This window comes from Pygoscelis adeliae, unplaced genomic scaffold (assembly GCF_000699105.1).
Source record: "Pygoscelis adeliae isolate BGI_AS28 unplaced genomic scaffold, ASM69910v1 Scaffold83, whole genome shotgun sequence".
Taxonomy (NCBI): Eukaryota; Metazoa; Chordata; class Aves; order Sphenisciformes; family Spheniscidae; genus Pygoscelis; species Pygoscelis adeliae.
Genome location: NW_008824467.1, coordinates 3566867 through 3584490, shown reverse-complemented (window position 1 = coordinate 3584490; position 17624 = coordinate 3566867). Strand labels below are relative to the sequence as shown.

General features: G+C 39.6%; 1 protein-coding gene across 1 annotated transcript in view; it reads left to right on the top strand.

Annotated features, from left to right (window-relative positions):
- The window catches only part of SNCAIP (synuclein, alpha interacting protein), a 55047-nt gene that overhangs the window by 3591 nt on the left and 33832 nt on the right, over positions 1-17624 (top strand). Inside the window, exon 2 of the mRNA XM_009321106.1 lies at positions 5929-6001. Within this exon, the coding sequence (XP_009319381.1) occupies positions 5929-6001 (73 nt within the window). The remainder of the gene's footprint in view (positions 1-5928; positions 6002-17624) is intronic.

Below are 17624 nucleotides of genomic sequence, written 5' to 3'. Positions count from 1 at the left end.
TCCACTGGTATCCTCAAGTTCTTCTCTGCAGGGCTGCTCTCAATCCCCCAGTCTGTACTGATACTGGAGGTTGCCCTGGCCCATGTGCAGGACCTTGGCCTTGTTGAACTTCATGAGGTTTGCATGGGCCCATTCCTCAAGCCTGTCAAGGTCCCTCTGGATGGCATCCCTTCCCTCACGTGGATCAACTGCACTACTCAGCTTGGTGTCATGTGAAAACTTTCTGAGGATGCACTTAATCCCACTGTCTATGTCATTGATGAAGATATTAAAAAGTATTGGTTCCAGTATGCACACTTGAGGGACACCATTCATTACTGGTTTCCACTTGGAGATTGAGCCGTTGACTGTAACTCATTGGACATGGCCAATTCCTTATCCATCTAACCATCCATCCATCAAACCCATATCTCTCCAAATCAGAGGCAAGGATGTTGTGTGGAACTGTGCCAAAGGCCTTACAGAAGTTGAGGTAGATGAAATCCATAGCTCTTGTCACTCCATCGTAGAAAGCCTCTAGGTTAGTCAGACATGACTTTCCCTTTGTAAAGCCATATTGGCTGTCTCTAATCACCTCTGTCATCCATATGTTTCAACATAACTTCCAGGAGGATCTGTTCTATGGTCTTACTGGGCACTGAGGTGAGGCTGACTGGTTGGTAGTCCCCAGGGTCCTCCTTTTTACCCTTGTTAAAAATGGATGTAATATTCCCTTTTCTCCAGTCACCGGAGACTTGACCTGACTGCCATGACTTTTCACATATGATTGAGAGTGGCTTAGCAACTACATCCACCAATTCCCTCAGGGCCCTGGAGTGCAAATATGATGCTTATTTTGCAAACTAAGATGGTACTAGTCAAGATCCATCTGGTATAGTATATTTGAGTGTAGTTTAGACAGCAGAACAGGTTTCTGGGCCTCTTGTTTACATTCAACAAAAGTAATATTCTGTCTGCAATGACATTAAGCAACCAAGCTGAGTATTTTCATTTATTTCTTCATAAATAACTACTCATAAGGAAGAAATAAAAATACGACCTTTAAGTTGCCTTAAATGATAGATACACTATAAAATTAAAAGTGTGTTCTAAACTTTCTCCCTTTTCCCATTAGTACTCTTGATTTTGCCCATAAATTTATTCCTGCTTGTAAGTTGTACGCTATTATTATGGTTACCTGATGGTTTCCTAATCCTTTAATTAAAATGCAGGATTTCTATTGCACTGGCAAATTGTGCAAATTGAAACTATTTTATTTCTTGGTTTACAGAAATAATACCAAATGACATAGCCATAACCAGAGCTCCTGGTGCTAGATATTTGTAAACTATTTGGGTTGAATTTATAGATTATTGCTCTGATCATTCAGATAGCTGTGTATGAATAAAAGCCTGGCTCAGTGGTGCCAGTGCAGGATTGGGCCTAATTTGAAAGTTTGTGAAATGTGAGTGCAGTAAATTAATTCAAACATAATTAAGCAGCTGTTGAATTGTCAGGTATTTTGAAACAGCTTGAAAAACTTCTTCATGTCAATCCTTGCCTGGCAGGGCAGATGTAGACTATGTATGGTTGGGAGTATGGCCAACCTCCTGGCCTCCCATTTACTTGGCACAGCGCACCTCCTGAGCCTGCTGTCACCTTTCCTTGGCCATGGAAGGAGCTGGGTCACCCGTCAGGCTCACACAGGTGTACAGGCAACACACAGCCAGATTGCCTACCCAGCGACAAGGACTTTAGATCTCAGCATGGAGGGTCCTACATAGCTGTGCAGGCACAGTCACTAACTGCAGTGGGTTGATTTTTTTCCTATCCAGCTCATGAACTCATTGATAATTCTCTTTTTTTCCTTTCTTGCTTTTCAGAATGAAACAAAATGCAGATGGACACTAAAATGTTCAAAGAATGCGTTAGATTCAATCTGACAGACATTTTGCACCTTTAACAGTGTTAGTGTCTATACAGGTCTCCTTTAAAGCTAGAGAAGAATAACACATGAAGTGTCTCTATAAGATGCTATAAACAATACATAGCACAAATAACCTAACCAGTACTCTGAAGATGTTGATCACAGCCATTAAGTAAGAAGTTTATTTTGGGGAGGTGTTATTTCTCACAGGCACTGTGCCAGCCTAATCTCTTTCCTCTACTTTTTTGCTCTGGAGCTGCTTAAATTGACACTACTATTGAGAAAAATCTTCCTGCAACCTCAGGCCAAGTATTGTTGCTTTACTTGTTCACAGTGTAGCTTGCTACTCCCAAATAAATGTCTAGGAAAAAGGGTGGTGTTGCACAGTTATACATAATTAAGCAAATGTAATATAAAGGTATTAATTTAATGGGATTTGAATATTAATGAAACAGTTTATTTTCTGCTATAGCAAATAAATTGAAATGAGGCTGTTAAATAGCTTACAGTAATAATAACACCTGGAAACAAATTAGCTATAATGAAGGAAGGTGTTTGTTTTCTCTACCTAAATGAATATGAGGAGCTGTGCATTTAAGAGCGGGATGCAGTCACTGGTGTCTTGATCCAGTGGAGGTGAATTTGTTGAGTTTTGATACTGACTCCATTTGGAGCAGGACATGGTCCTTAGTGTTTTGGGGGTGTCATGGTTCTGATGACGTAGTCTGAGAGTCACACTATGTGTTCAACTTTGCCCTTTGCACCCATTTCAGGAGACATTAAAGGTATTCTCCACAACAGAATGTTAAAAAATAACTTTTGCTTTTTAATTTACTTTTTTTTTTACTATTTTATATATACATTTCTATGCTACTACTCATGATCCAGTATTTCTTCTTTCTGATAATTCTCAGACACAAGTGAGTCTGCAAGTGGCAGAAAAGCGTCACAGCACAGAACAGCCTTTCTAGAGATTGAAGTTTTTTTTCTCATGTGTTGGGTCTAAAATTCATTGCATTAAAATTTGAGAACCATGTGAAATTTAAAAGGTTAACATTTGCATTAATTCAAATTCTGTAGTACAGTTTTACATAATGAACAATGTTTTTTATGATAAGGGAGGTTCCGTTTTCCCCTGAATTAATAGTGTCTGTTGAAGAAAATTGGGAATATCTTGCATTTGCATGGAATACTTGTTACTGCTTCTTGTCTCTCGTTTGCTATTGATACTGTTCTTCCATCTTACAAAGTCCTTAAGGCGTTTACTGAAATTCACTATTTCAGGTTGGACATAGGCATGCCTTAAATGCAAAAAAGAACCCAAATCTCAAACAGCAATCAAAAATTCCATTACATGCATTATTCTGGGACGAAACCCTTAGTTTTGTTACTGAACTTCACCGTCAACTACAACACACTTCGATTAAATACCAAAGATCACAGTAAGCACTGACTAAGGAAGTGGTCTGATGTGCTTAGCTCTCACACTGTCACTTATGCCTTTGGGCGTGGCCCTGAACTCTGGTTGACTTGGTTACTCTAATGGTGAAATTTGACAAATGGTGTTTAATTTTGTATGTAAAACAATTTAAAATTATTGAATGAAAAGTGGGAAATAATTAATTCTAAATGCCATTGAATAAGCATTAAGTCTAAAATAAATTCCTTTCCAGGGAAGGGTTACAAACTCAACCTCTTTTGCTGTCCCTCTGTGATACCACTAGTAACCTTGAAATTTTTGGTTGAAGAAAAGCTAACAAACATTACTGATGATCAGAGCTGGAGCTAGAGTATGAGAGAAAGTAGTTCTAGGGGAAAAGCTGGCAATAGATTGTGCTCATGGTTGGGAAAGGTCCACTTTAAAGACTAGTTTTAGTTGCTTCCTGGACCAAAAGCCAGTTCTCCACACCTTGACCACAAAATACAGATGGCAGAAATGTAACTGCACAGAAGTCTTTTTGAGGACAGAGGTGAGTGGGAGGAAATCTGTTAATGAAATCAAACCAATATGATTAAAACGCATAATCAAATTTATAGCATTTAATAGAATTTTGGTGGTGGGAGGTGGTAACTGAATACATTTTAGCGCAATGTTGAATCAGAAAGAAAATCTGTTCTTCCAGGAAAGAACAGGAAAAAAGACAAAAAGAAAAATGGCTTTCTGTTTTTGAGGTTGCCTGACAAAACACATAGCAATGGAATACAAAAGGCCTCATTCTAATTGAATTACAAACTGTGTAATAGTTTAAACTGCACCAGCTGGTCTTATGAAGCTACCATATTCCTTGGAGACATGCTCCTTGGATTCTCTTAAGAATCTTACTAGACCAGTTCAACATTGCCTTCTGAGTCTTTGTGCTGAAATAGCGAGATGTATAGCTTAACAGCTCAATCTTTATTAAACAATAACTAGAGTGAAGCACAGCACATGGTGTTTGTGCATGTGTGTGTTTAACTTGTATTAATTTGTATTTAGTAGCATCTTTCTCCCTGTCTTTGTTCTTCTGCTCTTTGTTGCCTTAGGCTGTCACATCCTGGAGCAGTCACAGCCTTATGGACAACCCCTTGTTTAATGGGGATTGGAGTCACTGGGTAGTTCTGCGGAGTGCTGCTACACATTTTAGTTAATAAGTTCAGTGTTGATCCTGGGAATACTTATGAGAGATTCTTATTGTAGCTGAGGCTTCTCAATACATCCCTGAATTAGGTCAGCAAGGGAAAAAGTAAGGCATGGGAGGTTTTTGAAGCTTAATAAAGTAACTAGAATCAATTGAGCAACAGTCTTAAACTTGCACCAGAGAAGTAAATTACTTCTGCAATTGGTCACATGAGGTCAATTTTAGATTATTTTGAAGTAGATTGCCAGCTGTGCATTAGAAGCACATCAAACTTTGAATGACAAACTGTCAGCAAAAAACAGGACAACGTATGACCGTTTCTTTTTTGTGTGGAAAGCTCATGTGGTTTTATATGTAGTTGTTTTGCTTCATTGGTCAATAGCACACCAGCTAAAAATATCTGTTTCTTTGAAAACATATGGTGTTTATGTATTCTTTAAAATCTTTCAGTTGTGCTAATCCTAAATGCTTTTTTCTGTTTTAGTTTCCAAAATACTGGTTTTAATACGTTTTTTTATATGAGCAAAGCCATTGATCTTTTACAGACATAATGATTTTCATTTGTTTAAGTGAAGATTCCTGTAACATTTAAGCATTTGATTTAGGAAGGCTTGCTATTAAATAACTTAATTTCTGTATGTCAGAGTGTGTAGTTTTATAACACTGGATCGTGTATCCTAGCAAGGGTGTTCCACAAGTTTATAAGAAAAAGATTTCTGTTTAGTAAGATACATATTTCTTCCCGGTTTTTTTCCTTTTTGATGCTGAATTCAGAGAATAACATACTGATTAATATCAGTCATACCCTGTCACATCAAGCAATAATGCAAGTTTGCTTTAACAAGGCCTAGGTTAGAGAAATGAGCCTGTTTTCTGATATGTGTATCTACACGCATCCCTCTCTGAAATCAGATCTCTAAGGTGCAAATATTCTGCATTACTTTTACATATTGGTTTGTGAAAGCTTGAATTCTAATTTTTAAGTATGAAGTACTTGCAGTATCATCACCATAATAGGTGCCCACGTGGGCAAAGTGAGACCCTCAGTGTTTACTGTGAAGCCTAGATCTATTCTTACCTTTGATGTATCTTGCATCCCATGGAAAAGATGGATATATAAAATGCATTTGTGACTTGAATAATGTTGGTCTGCAGGAAAGAGAAATCTGAGGTGGGGGGACACTTTGCTGTAGCTTTGAAAGTCTGTCTGATATCCCTCGAGGTGGGACACAAAAGCAGATGCCATCTGCTTTTCTCATGCAACCTGAGAAGACTATCAGACTGCCAGAAGTACCCTTGGGTTGGTAGATTTAGGCTGTGCCCATGACATCAGGACCTCTTGAAAGTCTTACTTTTTATCTTTTTAAATGAATTACTTCACATACGCTTTTTCCTTTTTTACAGTATTCTGTAACTTCCCTCAAGACCATCCCAGAATTATGTAGAAGGTGCGATTCCCAAAATGAAGACAGATCAGGTACGATGCCCACTTCTGTCCACCCATCATTTTCTAGGCTGCTTTTTATCATGTACAACTTGGCAACAATAGCTTCTTGGCAGTGTTCTGTTGTTTTGTTTTCTCTCATTTTTGTACAGCTTTCTGGAAACATGACTTTTTTTTTTCAACAGATGTTAGTTCATTAGAAGGAAAAAAGGTTCCAAAAAAGGATTTGGCTGTATACAGACAAATGTAGGGCTTCATCTCAGCAGCTCCAAACCACAGTATATGCAACAATTTACTTGAAAACCCGAGAAACCATTGGTGACAAGACGTAATAATGTAGGCGCCAATGAAAAAATGTTGGATACATTTACTACCCATATGGCCACGACCAGTTTGAGGGATGATGTTTTGCCAGAGTCTGAAACTGTATCAAGGATGCTACATGATACAATCTACTCTAAGGCATACTGTAATAGTTAAGATTAAAGCCGCGTTTTTGAGTTTAATAGTGTAAACTAAATGAAGAATCATGGCATATAGATGAGAACCAGCTGGAGACCTTCCCCCTGCCCCCCTGACAAAAAGTGCATTCAGTGTTGTTTTTCACTCTGTAAATGAGATTAATCCCCTTTTGTTTTTCTCTTCCTGATGGAGGAGAAATGAATTGGTGAGAGGAGCATTTTTGTTGAGCTATGAAAAATTTATTGTGCTTTCTGATGCTTTAATTGAACTTTTCGTTAATGTTGTTCCATCAAATACTTTTACAACATAAATGGGAGAGCTGGAATTTGTGGGACGATAGAAGACTTTAAGAACGGTGCTATACTTTGACAACTTTTATTTCTATATTTCCTTTCAGCGAGTTGTAAATTTCTGAGGTGTGTAACTAAGTTGAAACTTTCTGAGAGCTACTTATTCTACCAGTCATTAAAGGCCAGGTCATCACAGCCCTCTGCCACTGCCCTTGGCAATAAAAGGAAGCAAAGCTCTCCTTACCATACCTGCTTGCCATGTCACTGCCCACACAGGGCACAGCAGTGATTGCACACACAGTGTTACCTGCTGCAAGCAGAGGCAGGGAAGAAGTGGAAAGGGAGAGCACCCCTGATTCACCCCTCTCCATCTGCCCTATCTCATTCTACCCCCAATCTTCCCCCTGTCCTCCACCATCCTCCACCATCCTCCCTTCCATATTCCCCCATCCTCCCCCATTACACCCTTCTGTCCTTGCCCTGCCTTGCCCCCATCTCTCCTCTCTTCTTCCTACCTTCTTGCTCCTTCTTCCCCCCTTCCTCATCCCTTTCTTCCCCCCTTCTTCCTCTTCTGTCCCTTCTCCTTCCCCCTTCTTCCACTGTCCTTCCCTCCTTCTTACCCATTCTTACCCCCATTCTCTGCATCCTCTTCCCATTCTCACCCCATTTCTCCCCACCATTCTGCCCCCATTCTTCCCTTATTTCTCATCCTTCCTTCCCTCCTCCTTCCCTCTTTCTTCCCCACTTCTTCCCCCTTCTACTCCTCATTCTTCCCTGCCATTCTCCTTACCGTTCATCCCCTCATTCTTCCCCACATTCCTCCCACCATTCTTCCCCCCATTCCTCCTCCCATTCTTCTTCCCCCATTCTCCCCACCATTCTCTCTGCCATTCTCCCCACTGTTTTCCCACCTGTTCTCCCTACCATTCCTCCCCACCATTCTTCATCCCCATTCTCCCCAATGTTCACTCCACGATTCTTTCCCCCATTTCCCCAGAACTTACCTTTTCTTCCCCCACATTCTTCCCTCACCAGTCTTTCCACCATTCTTCCCCACGAGCCTTTCCCTTGTTTTTGTCTCCAGTCTTCCCCCCAAGTCTTTCCTAATATTCTTCCCACCACTCTTCTAGACCCTTCTTCCTCCCATTCTTCTCACCGTTCTCCTCCCCACCATTCACTGCCCCTTATTGTCACCCCCTTTATTCCCCACCCAGTACACCCCTCATCTCTTCTACATCCCCTTTCCCCCTGTTTTCTCCCCACCACTGTTTCCCCCCTTCTCTCTGCCTATCAGTATTAGCAGCTGATCATGTGGCAGCAGGGCATTATCTCATCTTGTCATAAAAAGAGTTAAATTCACTCAGCTGCTCCAAGAGCAAGGTGAACCAGAGAAGGAGTGCAAGAATAGCCCCTAAGACATATTGTACTGGTGGTCTGTTCATGAGGACTCCTCAGCCACAGTGGCAGCATCAATATCTGTCTTCAGGAAGAAGAGTGTATTCTTTTTAAAATTCAGATAGTAGTCTTAAAGTAAAATGCAGCCCAATGGCCAGGATGAAGCACTGGTTATGAGCTCTTCCTTAAGACCATGGGATATTGACAACTTATAGTGCAGCTCTGTTGTTTCATGGTCACTTCTGCAGTCAGACATTTTTCAATGATGATTTTAATTACATCTGCGCTCATCTGTTGCCTTGAAAAGGGGTTGACAGCAGCAAATACAGGCATTGCTGGAAGACAGTAGTAGCACTGGGGAGTCTGCCAGTGGAAATTAATTCACAGCTTTGTTTAAAAGTCTTGAGTCAAGAAAGAGGTCTTTAGCAATGATAATAGTATTGGCAAACTGGAAACAGTACTAAAATCTGTTTTTTCTCTCTACTTATCATTATGAGTTTTGGTGAATTGGAAGTAGTACTAAAATCAATTTTATTTTTACTCTGCTTCATCACTGAGTAAACATATAGTGCTGAACAGGAAGGTATCCCTTTACATCCCTGTACAGATTTCAGTATCTGAAGTATCTTGAAATATCAACAGAGCTGCATCAGTTAACATTGTGTAAGGCCCCATCTGTTGATTTTTCATAGTTGCTTTTGATGCAGTCTCTTGCCTTCCTCATACTGTAGACCATTAAAAAAAGTTCCCCAAATTCTTGTTGCTATCTGCTATTCTTGATGAAGATAGATTATATCATAAATCTTGAGTATGCATGACGTTTATGTTATTTTATATCTGTATTCCATTGGCAATTTAAGTAATTACACATAGAAAAACTCAGAGGTTTTACAAAGAGCTAATCCAGCTTTCTACGTCATACTGACTGCTGCTCAGTTAGAGGTTGCATTTCTTCTTTAAAACAGAGAACAATGTGGAAGAAGTAGAACTATCCAAGAATTTTTTTTTAAAAGAACTAAAAGTTAAGCATAAGTTAGCCATAGGATTAGATATGTCGGCACCTTAATAATCCAAAAAATAATTCTCTGACAGCTTGTCTCAGAAAAATATTTAGTTCGCTAAGACAGTTAAGACAAAAGTATAGAGAAAATAAGATTTAACTTTATACTTAAAAATATATATAAAGATGCAGACAACCATTTTCACCAACAAGATTGATAGAACAGATTTAAACCAGACAGTTCCTCTTTGCGGAATTACGTTTTTTAATTATATGGCTGGTATTATGGAAGTCTTACTATTCATTGTTCGCAGATAAGTTTAGTAAATAGCTCTGTAAATCCCATTTTCTTTCCCCATTTCATGTAAACATTGAATAATATGTTACTAACATATGAAAGTGTTTGGTTACATTGTTTTCAAATTGCTCTAAGCACTGTTAATCCTAGGCAAACATACCAGTGTTTACCAGTCAGTATGCTTTCTCAAGCATTTCACATAGACCTTTCAACAGATTTTTTTTTTTTAACTATTTCTGCCTGCCTGTAACTTTTGCTCAAATTACTTGTTCTTTTGGACAAGGAGAGATTAGAAAGTCTGAGAAAGGATTTCTCTACATGTAGTTTTTCCTCCCTGAATTCCCACTGTCACCTCCCTGTATTGGACAGCACTGGCCAGTGATCTGTACCAGTGGGAAGGTCCTGTGGTTCCTTCCTCACCCTTTTTGCAAGACGTGCATGAAAGTCATGCAGTCAGTACAGTCTCAGTCCTGACTCCTCTGTGTCCTTACTTGTATTTAAGGAATTCTGACTCAGGAAAATTCCAAGGGATCCTTAGAACCAAAGTATGTGTGTCAGCACCCCAGATTACAAGGTAAAAGATATATGGGACTGGAGAAAAGGTGTAGGGCAAAACCTGGTTTATCCACAATAAAGAGTGATTAAGGATAATTGTTTTCTCTACCATCATGCTTCAAGAGCATGATCTTTGTAGCAAGCACAATAGCTACTAAGATGGACATTGTTCTTCTTCAATGATAGAAAATTGAAGATTGTAGTTTGAAAATGGATCTAGCTAACTCAATTTTCTGAAATGAAGTGTTAGCCAGCCTGCCCATTGATTTCTGGCATTGTCTAATGTAGAATGAGGAATTGAAACAGAAATCAGTCCTTTATGCTTTTGTTATTAAGCATGAAATTGGTTGCTTTCTTTCTGGGCAGATTTTCTAAGGCCACTTGAGCAAATGGTTCAAGACATCTGTGTTCAACAAGCTTCACTGAGCCATATCGTTGTTGAAGTATATTCTGTCGGCTATGATGACTTTTGGTTGTCATTAAATGTATGTCTCAAATGAAGACAATATCCTACTCTAGATCTTTATTCACAGGTTGATAAAAGCAAGTTCATCTTTAATCTCCAGCTGTTATCCTTCTGCACCACTTTATTCATTCCCACAGTAACTGTCATTAACAAAATTATTCAGCAGATTAGTTTCCTACTTGAGAAAAAGAAATAAATCAGTGAATATAAAATTGCACACAGTTTCTGTCTCAAGTTCTTGGTAGTTTTTTAGCTGTAAGAGAAATTAAAGTAAAATTTGATTTGGAGGCAGTGTTATATGGCATTAAATTCACAGAGTCTGTTGTGCTCCAAATACCTCCCAGGTAAATAACTCTGAAACAATACAGAATTGATTGGATAATTCCTTGATAGAATACTGAAGAATTTTCTCAGAAAAAACAATAATTACTATGCAATGACACTTGTGATAGCTATATATAAGCTCTTTTCCTACCTCGTTTTCACATCCTCCCTCTTCCTGTTTTACACATTTTGTGCCAGAATGACCTCTTCTGATTTTTCAGTAGAACTTTATTTGCTACCTCCCTTTTACATCCTTAGATCAGTCTGGACAAGGATAAACCAAATTTATTAATTTTGAAAATTTCTTTGCTTCTTCTATATTATCTACTTTAAAAATGGCAGCTTTTGTAGTGTTCTTCCTCAAGCCAAGATAAGAAAACTTATTCATTCACTGAGGCTAGTATTAATGTTTGAATTACCTGGAAAAGATGCATTGTTATTTAAAAGGATGAACTATTATTTACTCTGTTTATCCTTTCTTTCTTCTTTAGAGTGGCTTCGAATTCCACTTAAATGAGAACAAACCCTCTCTGTTCTTATCTGTGCAGGGTTGTTCTTTAATTCAGGTTCTCATGCTACAGAGCTTATGTTAAAGAACCCTGAAATGTACTCCTGGAAGTTATTAATATATTAAAACTGTAAAACAGTGCCACCTTCAGTTAAAATTGTTAAATATGATTTCAGTGATATTAATAAAACAATAAACAGATATTCAGAACTGATTTTGATTATCCATTGATATGTAAGGGACATCCCTTCCTCTATCTCTTGGAGCCCCAATATTGCTGCCAGTGTTGGAGATAAATTGGTGTTAACAAACATGAGGAATTTTCTGAAAGTTTCCCTAGGGTAGACAACACCTTGGTGTCTGCATACAAAGTCAGAATCACAGTGCTCTAAATGGACCTGGAATGAGTACAAGTCTTAATTGATTCAAGAGTCTCTGCTGAAGTGATATCACAAGGAAGAAGATCAGGGATTTCTTTCAGAGGACAGTAAAATTCCAAATGTGAAACTTTGTATATACTTACTGCAGGCCCCCAAATGATTATATAGTACATGAGCAATATGGTGAAATACTGCATTTAAAAAAATATTTAATAGGTATGGGCAGTTGTCAATACTAATCACAGGGTTCCTTAATGTTGAACCCTTTCAACTAAAGGAAATTGGTTTGAATGTGCTCATCCTTTGGTAGCAATGGAGTCAACCTAACAGAGTTCGTTGTCCTTTATAGAATCATAGAATGCTAGAATGGTTTGGGTTGGGAGGGACCTTCAAAGATCATCTAGTTCCAACACTCCTGCCATGGGCAAGGACATCTTTCACTAGATCAGGTTGCTCAAAGCTCCATCCGGTTTGACCTTTGAACACTTCCAGGGATGAAGCATCCACAACTTCTCTGGGCAACCTGTTCCAGTGTCTCACCACCCTCACAGTAGGGGTGCAAGACCTTACACTTGTCCTTGTTGAACTTCATGAGGTTCACATGGGCCCAGTCCTCAAGCCTGGTCAAGGTCCCTCTGGATAGCATCCCTTCCCTCAAGTGAACTAACTGCACCACTCAACTTGGTGTCATCTGCAAATTTGCTGAGGGTCCACTCAATCCCGCTGTCTATGTCATTAATAAAGATATTGAACAGTACCAGTCCCAATACAAACGCCTGAGGAACACCACTTGTTACTAATCTTCATTTGGACATTGAGCTCTTGACTGCAACTCTTTGGACATGGCCATCCAGCCAATTCCTTTTCCATCAAATAGTCCACCCATCAAACCTACCTCTCCAAATTAGAGGCAAGAATGTTGTGGGGGACCATGTCAAAGGCCTTACAGAATTCAAGATAGATGACATCACTAGCTCTTCCCTTGTCCACTGATGCAGTCACTCCATTGTAGAAGGTCACTAAGATTAGTCAGGCGTGATTTTGCCTTGGTAAAGCCACGTTGGCTGTCTCTACTCACTTCGCTGTCATCCATATGCCTTCACATAGCTTTCAGGAGGATCTGTTCCACAATCTTCACAGGCACAAAGGTGAGGCTGACTGGTCAGTAGTTCCCAAAGTCCTCCTCTTTACCCTTTTTAGAGGGTAGACAATTGAAGTCTAAATGGTAAAGAAGCTTCTTGTTGTGTGGTCAGCAAGGCCAGAGAGTACCTCCCAGTATTGTGTACTGGGAGTTTCCAAGTACATGCTGACAAGGTCTTGAGGTAAAAGCCCCCAAACAGTGTCTTCTTTTGTTTCTTTGTCAGTTGTGCACTTTGTTTCCAGTCTTGCTACTACCTGCAGGCAGGCATCATTCTTTCAGGGTGGTTACCTCTTCATCATAGCATAACTTAAGACAGAAGGCACTTCTGAAGGCCATCTTGTCCACCTCCCTGTGGTCAGAGCAATTCCAGTTACACAGGATTGTTCAAGGACCTATTCTCCAAATGAATGCTGCAATAAAGAACATTGCAACCAAGTTACTTTGGGGAAGTGTTTTTAGGGAAGTAACCATAGTGCTCCCATTTCTTTGTCCACAAGAAATGACCGTGATTCAACCTCAGAGGTTCATAGACCATTGGAAGATCTATTAGGCATGATAAAATCACCAGATAGTCTTACCATAGTCCAGGACTATCAGCTCCAGGGCCCAAGCAGCGTATTGTTCTCCATTATTCACAGTTTTACTGTGGATTGTGACTGCACAGGTTCATAGAAAAGAAAGGTTGAAATACAGAGAATTTAGAGTTAGCACAGTCTGGATGAAGGTCAGGTCCTTAGGCAGAAGCATTAATGGCATTGATGACTGATAACCATTTGGATAAAGGGAAGTCATCAAGTTTTTCTCCTGGACAGTGGTTCAATGCAGTTGACTATAAGATATTGCTCTCCATCCTGAGAAGGAGCAGAGATAGCAAGCTAAAAAGGCTCAAGGATTTCATTGAGGGGTGTAGCATAGCAATGGGGATCACTGGTTGCCACCTATGGAAGAACAGGAGTGAATTGATACTCTTTTTCATTCCCGTTAAACCGGTGTGTAGGTGTCAAGTGACCTAGTAGAGCCACATGGACTCAATTGCCAACTGATCTGCAAATGACTCAGATCCTGCTTGCCTGCACCACTGCCTGTTGTATGTCCCAGCTGTTCAACAGCAACATTCATGACTATGGAACATTGGTCAAAGCATAAACCTAAATGAGTCCATGGTGATGGTGACAGATACACACTGTTAGGAGCTTGACCATTTCCTCAGTCAGTCAGTGCTCTTTGAATGTGAGTCATTCTGGGTTCATGGAGATCTGGCATAGCAACATCTACAAATACCACTCTGCAGTACAGTCAGTTTGTTTTGTAATGGTACTGATGTGTGATACACAGCCTTTTGCCACCTCCTACTTGTGTCACCAGTGCTGTAAACTTCATGAAGCCATCATAATTTAAAGAATGTTACTGCACCCATATGCCAAGGAGACAGGCTCTTGCACACACACCAGCAATGAATTTCAGTGGTAGTTTCCTCATAAAGCTGAAGTAAAAGCTGAGTTCTTTGTTGTTTTCATTATACTCAGGACAATTTAAAGGTATTCTGATGTTCGGCATTAGATTGTAAGTATCACAGAAACTGCGTGTGGCAAGGGTAAAGTTTCATCTGTGCATGAGGTAGTCTTGATGGTTGGACGAAACTCATATAGTTACCCTATAGTTCTACAGATGCTCGTATACCAGATAAAACTCCCCTTCTCACCTCCCCATGCCCTAGATACAACGATGATGTTGAAAAAGGCTCTGTAGTCAACATATGCTTCCAACTGGAAACATGTTATCAGGATCTTTTTTAGAAAGCTCAAGGTAAATTTTGATTCCTGAAATAAAATCTGATGAAGTGATTAAATTGCAAGAGAAGTTGCTTCCTAATTGTCCCCTTTTCTAATTACTGGCCCCCAGTAGTTCTAGGACATCTATAAATCAATCAATCAATCAATCAATTAATTAATTAAAGTGAAACTATAAATAAGCCTACAGACCTCTTTACTCACATTTTGCATTTTCTCTTCCTCAAGAACAGCATAGAGCACAATATATGGTGAAGAACTACTTTTGCAAATTTGACCCTTATAGTTTTTCATCAGATACTATTTTCTTTAGTGCCAAGGAAATGCTTTGGCACCTCAGGTCTATCAGGCAGCACGACACTTCTTTACTGATGTGAATGAAGTCTCCCCAGTTTTTGCGTTCTTCTCTCTTTTAATTCAGCAATACAACAGCATCATCCAATCTCTCGTATTAGTGAATGAAAGTTAAAGAAATAATTTTGTCAACATAGTTGGAAGAGAAATTTTGTTGACACCTTTTTACATTTGAGATACTGGTGCACCGAAGAGATATGGCTTATCCAAGATTCTACTGGAATTATTTGTCAGATTCTGGAATCAAGTTAGCTGCTCCACATTCTAGTCCCCTGCCTTAAACTCAGGCCATCCTTTGCTGTTGTTTATAAAAGAATCAAACAGTATTTATTGACCCAGACTTCTGATGGCCCCTGCCTGAATTCCTAAGTATGGAGAGATGAGCAAGAGGCTTTTCCCTTGGAGCAGCTGTTGAAGACTACTGACATAACTCCTGCTATGCTGTTGCTTTGGAGGATATAGGCATCACTTGCTTTTTCTTCTTCAGGGAACAAGCATCTGAAAAGAGAATGGAGGAGATTCAAGCCATGCCCTGCTCCACTCTGGCCTATGGTTTCAGTGTTGTGTAGGGGGAAACCACGCTGTAACTGCCTAAGCAGTGATAGAGCCTGTACAGCACACAAGTAGAAAATAGCACCAAGAAGGATTGTGTCTACCAGTCTGACTTGCTTTCTTCCCTACTGCTATGTGGTTAAATGCTATATTCTAATCCTTCATTAAATGCAGTGTAAATTCATCATCAAAGATACGTGAAGAATAAGTTCATAAGTCAGTAAAAATATTGCTAACTGTTCTCGGTGTTCCAGTTTGTTTTCTGGAAAAACAGTGTCTGTAAAGAGATGTTGGGAAGAAAAACTATGAAAAAAGGGAATTACCTTACTCCGCTCTAACTATAATGAAAGAAAGGAGAAATACATGACTTTACAATGATCCAAGACAGATTTGTAACAAAGGTCATTGCTTCTTTGCAGTGTCCGATTTTACAATTTTATCATCAGCGGTTTATGTAAATGCATGTTATTAAGGTTAGAAAGTGGAGGAAGCTAAGCAACAAAATAAATACAAGCTTAGATAAAGTGACGACAAACAAAATGTTGATGCCTTTTCCTCTGTCTAGACCCCTGTGTTGAAAGCAGTGTTTTCATAAAACTCAGACAGAATTCATTTCCATACTGAGTGCTTAATAGTTCCTGTCAGAACAAAACAGCTGGGAAACATATGGTATCCATTTCCCTGTATCACTTGGAAAAAATTTCACATGTAAATAAAACCAACATAAAAGTGTAGGCCTTTGAACCTAGAATCTTATACAATACATAAATAAGTCAGTACAGTGCGTTCTTTGTATTGGCCCACTAAGTTACAGGCCTTTTGATTATTATTTTTTTTATTTCTTCTTCGGAAATATATTCTTAAGCGCTTCCAAAAGTATTAAGGTAATTTTCAGACATCCGTAACTACTAAGCTATACTAATCTTTCACTTCAGACATTAATGTTGCACTGAAAGTGTATATATATGTTTCCTTAGGAAGGTGTTCATGGCAAATTGTGTGTTTTGACCACAAATTAGATCCCACTGATACGCAGTTAGCATGTGTAATAAATCTGCTCTGTTTAAATAGCATTCTTGACTTTCGGAATGCATTAACTCTTAGTGTACATTAAAAGGGGCATAGAAACTGCCTAAAGGCTTTAGTGGTTTTAGTGCAGTCCCTGAACTGAAAATAACAAAATAAGGAAAACTCTTTGCCAGAGTTCCACTGATTATGGAGATCATAAATATCACCAGCTGGGACTGTGTGAAAGAGTTCAAGTTCAGTAGGATTGCGTTCAAGTTCAGTAGGGTTAAGAGTTCAGGTGCCTTGAGCTCCCTTTCTTCTCTGCAAGTCATATTCACTGGTCAAACTCCATATCCTGCAGTGCACTGAAATAACAGCCTGGAAGGTCCAGAGCTATATACACACGTGTGCGTGTGTGTGCATGCACGTGCACGTGTGTGTGTGTGTGTGTATATACAGGTTATATATATAAGGGATGGGATGTTTGACAGAGAAGCCCAACATACAGAGGAGGAGTGGAAAAGGAAACATCATACCCAGATAAGTAGGCTTAATTTTCAAATCAGAGAATCACAAAATCGTTTAGGTTGGCAGCAACCACTTGAGATCATCTAGTCCAACGGCCCTGCTTAAGCAGGGTCAACTACAGCAGGTTAAGCCCAGGACTGTCCAGTCAGATTTTGAGTATCTCCACAGGTGGAGCCTCCACAATGTCTCTGGGCAACCTGTGCCAGTGTTTGACCAGCCTCACAGTAAAAAAGTGTTTTCTTGTGTTCAGATGGAATTTCATGTGCAGGGAACTTTGTGCCCATTGCCTCTTGTCCTGTCAGTGGGCATCATGGAGAAGAGCCTTGCTCCCTCTTCTTCATTGCTTCCCATCATGGAATTATACACAAGGATAAGATTCCTCCTGATCCTGCCTTCTCCAGGCTGAACATAGAATCATAGAATCATTAAGGTTGGAAGAGACCTCTAAGATCATCGAGTCCAACCGTCAACCCAACACCACCATGCCCACTAAACCATGTCCCTAAGCGCCTCATCTCCCCATCTTTTAAATACCTCCAGGGATGGTGACTCAACCACTTCCCTGGGCAGCCTGGTCCAATGTTTAACCACTCTTTCAGTAAAGA